Source organism: Carassius gibelio, chromosome A6 (genome assembly GCF_023724105.1).
Source record: "Carassius gibelio isolate Cgi1373 ecotype wild population from Czech Republic chromosome A6, carGib1.2-hapl.c, whole genome shotgun sequence".
Lineage (NCBI taxonomy): Eukaryota > Metazoa > Chordata > Actinopteri > Cypriniformes > Cyprinidae > Carassius > Carassius gibelio.
The window spans coordinates 4,273,123-4,281,581 of NC_068376.1; the positions used below are offsets into that span (position 1 = coordinate 4,273,123).

Sequence of the window (8,459 nt, forward strand, 5' to 3'; positions counted from 1 at the left end):
TTCCTTCCTGCATTACTACAAGGCTCTCCACTACGTGTCCCTGCTGAGGGAGTTGTCTGCACCTTACCCTAACATCAAATCCTTCATCATGGTCACTGGTTTCTTCTGGAAGGAGGGCAACACCCCGCTGTCGAGTGCCTCCCCAGAGGAAGGCCCTCCCCCGCTGCACAGGCTGTCGGACAGCAAGCTCCGGGCCGGAGGAGGCCTGGTGCTCGACACCGGACAAGAACCTGAAGCACCACAGCCGTGGAAGAGACCCGAAGATCCACAGCACAGGAGCTTGGGCCCTACAGAGGTACTGGCTCTGCTCTTCTGTAAAGTCATGTGTGTTTTCTGCACCAAACAACACTCCCACATCTGTCATTGGTCGGTCAGATGGATATTCCCACCTCAAACTCATCCCATTTATGTTAGAGTTAACCTTAACTGTGGAGTCACTCAAACAAACAGATTTATTTTACAGACAATGCAATTGAAAGAGCCAAAACATGGAAAATAGCAATGCATACATCATGTAATGCATAAAATAATTATATACATAATATAATTTCTAATTTTGATTGGACCAGGTATTTAAACAATCACTGGGGCTAATAAATATTCAAGATTATGATTACTGCTTCCACAAATTATCGTGAATGTGCTGATTACAGTATTCGACTCCTATTGTGTCTCAAGTTATTCATAACAATTGTTCATATTGAGCAAGTTTTACTCAGATGTTTCACGTTTGTTTGCTTTGGCACATGAAAATAATAGTGGATTTTCTTGATGCTGCTCAATTCACTTGAAATATAGAATATGGTGCATTCAAACCTGAACACGTCCCACTGTAAACAAATGAATTATGATTTGTGTCATTCGTTTAGCCCTAAGAGTCAGCGAAACTTTGTCCAGATTCTGCTGTCTTCTCATGAGGCTTGTTCTTCATTAATCAGGTCCATAAGGGAGGTTTGATTGCCTGGCAGCCCAGCAGCCCGACCAACCAGAAGCCCGACCCGCAGAGAGACTCTGCAATCAGAGACTCGTTGAACAAGCTTCAGCTGCATCACGCATCGACTCCGGACCCGCTGGAATCCCTGGGCGACCTGCACCGCCGCATCCATGTCCTCCAGAATGACCGCACCCCTTATTTCGTCCGCACCAAAGCAGGCGCTCTGTGCTTCCGTCAGGGGACGGAGGTGGCACCGCCTAAAGAAGAGACACTGAAAGCAAGACCCAGCATAGCTGGAATCGGCCAGCGGAGAATACTGCAGAAGCCTGATGAGTCACACACCTCAGCAAAATCAGTGGAGGAGTCCGGAGCTGCTCAAGGGAAACCCAAGCGTGGCAAGCGGCTGGTGAAGTGCGTCTGTCGGCCTGGGTGGCATGGTCCTTACTGTGGAGTGCCCACTATGGTGTACCACTCCAATCTGCCCACGAAAGAGAGACTGACCCCTCGTGAGACGCCTCGACGTGTCATAAACGCCATCAACGTGAACCATGAGTTTGATTTGTTGCACGTGCGCTTCCGTGAGCTCATCCGGGCCGTGGATCTCTTCCTCGTGTGCGAGTCCAACTTCACAGCATACGGGGAGAGGCGTCCGCTGAGGTTCCTGCACCTGATGCTCAACGGAACGTATGATTACGTGCGCCACAAGATCCTCTACGTCTTCCTGGACCATTTCCCAGACGGCGGCCGACAGGATGGATGGATCGCCGACGACTACCTGCGCACGTTCCTGACTCGCGATGGCATGGCGCGGATCAGGGGTGTGCGGTCTGATGATGTTTTTCTAATCAATGATGCAGATGAAATTCCAGCTCAGGAAGGAGTCCTTTTCCTTAAGCTTTTCGATGGCTGGACGGAGCCTTTTGCCATCCACATGCGGAAGTCCCTGTTTGGGTTTTTCTGGAAGCAGCTGGGCTCCCTCGAGGTGGTGTCCGGATGCACCGTCGGGATGCTGAGAGACGTCTACGATAACGATGGGATTCGGCTCCGGAGGCGGGAGTACTACACCATGGCAGGATTCCGGAAGTACGAGAATGACACCGGACACATCTTGGTGCAGTGGTCGGTCGGAAGTCCTTTCCATTTCGCAGGCTGGCACTGCTCCTGGTGTTTCACACCAGAGGGAATTCACTTTAAACTCATTTCGGCCCAGAACGGGGACTTTCCTCGCTGGGGTGACTACGAAGACAAACGTGATCTCAACTACATAAAGGAGCTGATCCGAACGGGGGGCTGGTTTGACGGCTCTGTGCAAGAGTACCCACCCTCGGACCCTAAGGAGCACATGTATGCCCCCAAATACATGTTAGATAATTACGATCACTACCGCTACTTGTTGGAGAACCCTTACGCCAAGCCGTCCAACCCAGGAGGCGGGTAGAGCAGAATGAGGGCCAAATGTTTGTAAAGATGGTTTGATTGAAGACAGTAAGGAAGGGGGACAGAGAGGGAGAGAAGACACCGCTGTCTTGTTCCTCTCTTTCCTCTCTCTCTCTCATTGATCCCAGCATCCAACACCGTCCAATAGCTAAAGTCTTCTTGTGAACACAGGCCTTGCAGAAACCAACAACAATCCTTTCTGTTTTGGTCAATGTTTACATGAATGATTCCTAGCGTTCTTTGAGAGACCCTGCAATATACGCCTCCTGTGTTCACTGTACAAGACTGCGTGTGTGTGTGTGTGTGTGTGTGTGAGAGAGAGAGAGACAGAGTGAATGTGTTTGTGTGATCAGACTGAATTCTGTTGGTGCACAGACTTTCTTGCTTGCACTTCAAAATCAAGATCAAAAAAGGAAACTCATTGCTCAAATGTCACATTTTTGGGTTTGTTGGCAGCTTGTAAATTCCTTCAAACTCAAACGTCTTTTTCCTCAGTCAGAGAAAAATCTTTGTGTATCATTGTGAGCTGTTCTGAATGAGTTTGTGGACGAGAGAGAGAAAGAGACCATCCGAGAGAAACAGGGCTCTGTTTGAGCTCTGCTGGGTTCTGATGGAGCTGATATGTATGATTGTGCCGAGCGAGAGAGGTCCGCTCAGACAACACCGATTAGTTTCCTGTTTGAGAAATCCTTGCGGAAAACATCCTAAAACTGGGAAAAGAGCTGTTTTGAGATCAGATATTTTGTTCAAACAGTTGTTAATGTGAACCATTTGATGGCAGATAAAAATAAGACAGACAGAGACTTGCAACATTTTAAGGCATTATAGCCGCATTTCGACACAAAGGTTGTTCCAAATCATGTTCTGCCTTCTAATATCCCTTCTTTTGGCCAAATTTATAATTCTAAATCTTTTCCAGAGAAGGCATGATCCAAGAATGCATTGTGACAGACTTCTTGGAACAAAAATCCATCCAAGATGGCAAACAAAGACTTGCTGATTATAAATGGAATGTGTTCAATACAGAGAAGCATTGATATAAACAGTTCTGTCCAATGTGTATGTTCAGTGGCGTCCCGTTGTTAGCCTAGCAACATGCATCACACTTGACTGGAATCAGCAATGTGTTTTGGAACAGAGCCATGCAGTGTTTGGTGATCTTGGCTCTCTCATGCTTTAATTTTAAGTCAGAGCAGGAAACAGTTTCTTATGAAATCTTGTGCTGGAAGTTCCCTGTTCTCAGAGCTGTGAAACCATCTGAAGGCATTCGAGATCCATGGGGAACTACATTTACACACTGGCACCAGAGATCTGAAGAGTAGCGGAAGATTTGACGGGGATTGTTGTAGGATAATTCAATCCTTCGTTATCAACCACTTTCATATATAGACACCATCTGATCAATTCATCATTAAAAAAACACTTAAGTCCCATTATCTCTGTGTCAGGCATGCTGCTAAAAACAGGTCTCCAGATATAGGAAATATCTGGGCGGGGAATTAAAATACTGCCACCAAGCATTCATGGTGAAATATATACCACCACCAGTAGTCATGACTTCACTGATTACTCACTAGTGTCTGTGTAAAAGGCAATTCGGCTGTGACACCAATACGTATCCATGTGGCCTGTTCATGCGCTCTCTTGGAGTGCCAAAAAGCAGCACATTATAAACAGGCTAAAAATAGAGACAGCATTAGATGTCTGAAGACAGAACATATCTCAGCAGAGCAACAGGTGCTCAGTCTCTGTCCATAAGCATTTATAGTGTTCATCTGTCACAGTCTCAGATGTGCTTCATGCCGTTGTGATTGCAGTGTGTTCGTGGCCTTCGTCAGCCTTCATGCATGAGATGCCTCCAAATCTGTGTGCATTCCACATGGGAAAACAGTCGAAATGTTGAGTTTTATTCCACTGAGCTCTGGTGATGCAATTGCATTCTTATCCTGAAAGCCAAGCATTAATGAGAAGACTGGACTTGGTTTAATTTTTTCTGAATCAATTCACATCTGCATATCAAGAAGCAGGAATATCTTTATTAACAGCCTTCTGAATGAACTCATGAGTTGACATATTTTACAGGCAGGAGAGCCAAACTCATATCTGAGTTCACATCTGGAGGGTGAGATCTACCCATGCTCAACCGTTGTGCCACATTCGTCTTCATTTAATTAGGATTGAACCGGTGTGACAGCAGGTGCTCAGATTTTGTACTGAATTTAATGTTCATTTTGCTCATTAAAATCAAATGAAGGGATGTTGAGGTGTTTGGCTTTAGATCGGGAGCTCACAGACCACTCTCTCTCCCTCTCTCTGTTAACAAACATTGTTTTGGACTTATTGTCATTTTTGTTTTGTGTTGTTTGCTGTTGTAAATGTTATTGCTGTTTGCATTATTTATCTTATTTATTACTATCCTGTTTCTGTGTAGAAAAGGGAAGATTGATCTGTCATAGGAGAGAGAAGTTCTTCTCTGACTCCATAAGAAAGACTGAAATGTCTCTCTCCTCCACTTCATCCCTCCATCCCGTCCTCTCGTACCGCACTATTCATCTCAAACATGGTAAACTCATGAACCCTCTTGGCCAGAATTACTTTACTCTAGTATGCAAACCAAACGCACAAGCTCTTGTGTTGTTGAGATTTAAGAGTTTCAACCATTTGTGCCATTTAACTGGGCATGATAGTCGCTACCTAGCTGTAAACTGCATGGCAGTTCAGCTTTAAAATTGTGATGAAACGAGCATCAAAACTTTTCTCCTATATTTTGACATACATCCAAGTGTGAAATTAATTATCAAAAAGACAATTGTAAAAAAGTACAAAAGAATCATATGTACAGACAAATTATAAAAAATAAAAAAAAAAACAATACCATGCATTTTGCCAGGTAGATGAATTTGAATTGAATGAATTGAATTTGGGTGAATTTTATTTCACTTGCTGACTTTAAAGGCTGGAATACACCACACGACTTTTAAAATCATAAAAGACTTTAGAGCACTAGGCGTCATACATTTAACAATTTTGAAATAGTTGAAATAGAAAACTATGCTACGCATAGCAAATGAAAACAAAATAAAATGTTTTATAAAATCGGCTCAAAGTAGCAAATATTTTCAAATAATATCACATATCTTCTGACTGGATGGAATCAAAGTATGAAGCTAAAAAAAATTGGGGTCTCTACTAACCAGATTTTCTGATATCTGGATGTTCGACAACTCACGTCGACTCGGGGCAAAAATCTGTGCAAATGTCCCAGGGCCCGGCTGCATAAGGCACCTAAAGATTTTCCCTTGAGTATGAACCTTAAGGAGTGATTTCCCCTTACCTGAGGGAATGACTTGAGGGTGTTGCATATAATCCCTTTAACACTTTCCTTAGCAAAGGGAAGTCCAAGGGTTAATGCAGAAAGCATGTAAGTTTAAACAGAAAAAAAATATAACATGGATGAGGAAAACAAAAACCTAAAATATAAGACAATGACCGTACGAGACGGAAACTCAAATCGATAATTCAGAAAAAATAATTTAGGCCGCTCACCCTCGTGTCAATTCAACCACATAAGACTTGTATTCATTTCTGGACAACAAATAAAGATCTGTCATCATCTATGTCCATGAAGAGGTTTTTAGAGACTAGTGTGAATAAATATATATATTTTTATGTAAAGAGACAAGATAGTCTATGCATGAATTGATTATTCGGAACCAAAACGATGTGAACATTAAACCGCTAAACTCTCATACAGTGTGTGTTTCATTCATACTCGAAGCCAGAGGGCGCTCTCGCGCTGAAAGTCCAAACCGCATTCATAGAAGTAGTAGCCCTGCCCATCTTACTGTCTATGCTTAAAAGCTGAATAAAAAGCAGAAACGTAAACACAATAAACTTATGAAAGCATCAATATATGGTTTATGTGTGTTTTTCAAGTAATCTCCAGGTAATATGTATAAGAATACATTAATAAAATATTATGGAATAATTTCCTCTCAAGTGTGATGCACTAACGTTTGAGCTAATTATGAGCCATATGTAAGTTGATCATCGTTTATATGTGAATAAATGCGTAAATTAAAATCCGTTTAACATATAAAGTTGCCGATCATGACTTGTAGTAGACTTTTGTGTAACACTTAAAGGTGCTGTAGGGAACTTTTGTAAAAAAAAATATATATTTTTTTTTTACATATTTATTAAACCTGTCATTATGTTCTGACAGTAGAATATGAGACAGATATTCTGTGTAAAAATCAAGCTCCTCTGGCTCCTCCCAGTGTCCTATTGCCATTTGCAGAAACTCCATCGCTCCCGGTAAGAAACAACCAATCAGAGCTGCGGTCCGTAACTTTGTTTGTGTTCAAAATGTAGAAAAATGTATATAATAAGCGAGTACACCATGAATCCATTTTCCAAACCGTGTTTTGGCTTGTCCTGAATCACTAGGGTGCACCTATAATAAGTGTTTATATTCGGACTATTTTAGATTGCTTCGGGGATACCGCGGCGGAGTAACCCAGTACCTTTGTGATTCTTCATAAACATAAACAGAGAGAAGTAGTTCCGGCTACGATGTTCTTCCGCAAGACGCAAGCAGTTCTGTTTATTAACCGCTAGAGCGTCAAAAGTTCCCTACCGCAGCTTTAAGGTGACATTTTCCAACCCTTGTGTTATCCTTAGGAAAATGTTAAGGGGCTTTATGCAACACTTATTGTGTTTTAAGGGATACTTAAGAGAAATTCTAAAGGTTTCTGACGTTTCACCAAAAGAAACCCTTAAGTAACATTTAAGGGTAATTTTGAGAAACAGTTTAAGAGAACCTTAAGGGCGAACTTAAGGGGAAATTACACTTAAGGTGTTTTATGCAACCGTACCCTGTCGTTTATTCCAGCCTTTAACTAGATTCTCTTAAACTCATGACAGAAAGAGGAAACTGACCACAGAAGGCAGCCGTTAAGCTACCGACGGCTGAGGACACAGCGCGCATGCGCAGTCAACCGTTCTCCCGCGCGTTTCTGTTCGCATACTTGCGTGAAGATTGATTCTGGTCTTTATCGCGTTTGTCTTGTCACTCACCTATGAGCGGTGTTGTCTTTTATGCTTTTTAATATCAGAGGAGCTTTCCTCGCAGCTCACATGCCATTTGTTTTGTGATAAACGAATGATTGCGACCTTTCATATAAAATACAAGACCGGTTTTATAACGGAATTAATGAAAGAGGGAACGAAAGAGCAGGTGTTTCACCACAGATCAAAGGAAATAATGACGTGAATCATGAGGTGGCATATGGACACACACACAACACCTGGATATTAAATATGTGAGCATACATACATACGATTAAGCCCTTCCTACCGCTGCCTCCAGCTTCATCTTCTCTTTGAAGATCTGTGACCCTTCAGAGACACACCCTGAGAATCTCCCGTGCTGTCAAAACTTCATATCTACACTGCATTTTATGATTGTTAACCTATTCAGTGTACTCTGCTTTAATATATTGAAGGATATATTTTAGGATGACATTAACATTTCTTCTCATCTTAATGTGTAATCTTGTATAAAACGCTGAGATGTATAACACAGAGATTATTCTTTTATGTTTGTCTCTTATTAATGCACTGTATGGTTTTTGTTCCGTTAAAATATGACTTCATCACTCTCCGCCAATCACGTCCACTCACACTCTCTCACCGCCAATCACGTCCACTCACACTCTCTCTCCGCCAATCAGGTACACTCTCACTCTCCGCCAATCACGTCCACTCACACTCTCTCTCCGCCAATCAGGTACACTCTCACTCTCTCTCCGCCAATCACGTCCACTCTCTTTCTCATTCTGGTTCACAGATGGAATCATGTCTGTAATCAGCGCAGTCAGATGAAGAGTATCCGAGAGAAAAAAGTGTTCGAAAAGCAGAGTCTCTTGAATTCTCTCCTGCACTGCTAAAAAGGAGCGTGTATATTAAATGAATTTATACAATCTTTTTGTTTTGTGTATATGAATGGCTATATGTTAACCCTGAAGAAAAATGTAAAAAAAATAATTCTATGACATAAACTGTAATAAATGAATTTGAAAACGAA

General features: G+C 42.3%; 1 protein-coding gene across 5 annotated transcripts in view; it reads left to right on the forward strand.

Annotated features, from left to right (window-relative positions):
• Window positions 1-8,459, forward strand: part of LOC128015296 (beta-1,4-mannosyl-glycoprotein 4-beta-N-acetylglucosaminyltransferase) — a 21,357-nt gene extending 12,898 nt beyond the window's left edge. Inside the window, exons 2-4 of one of the 5 annotated variants that reach the window (XR_008183865.1) lie at window positions 1-295; window positions 939-8,106; window positions 8,163-8,459. The exon at window positions 1-295 is cut by the window's left edge and continues 57 nt beyond it. Coding sequence is in view for 1 of the 5 variants with exons in the window: in XM_052599009.1 (XP_052454969.1) it covers window positions 1-295; window positions 939-2,372 (1,729 nt within the window). In the remaining 4 variants the exon portion in view is untranslated. Of the gene's footprint in view, window positions 296-938 lie in introns of all 5 variants that reach the window. The other 4 variants (XR_008183867.1, XR_008183866.1, XR_008183868.1 and 1 more) reach the window with 4 other exon arrangements.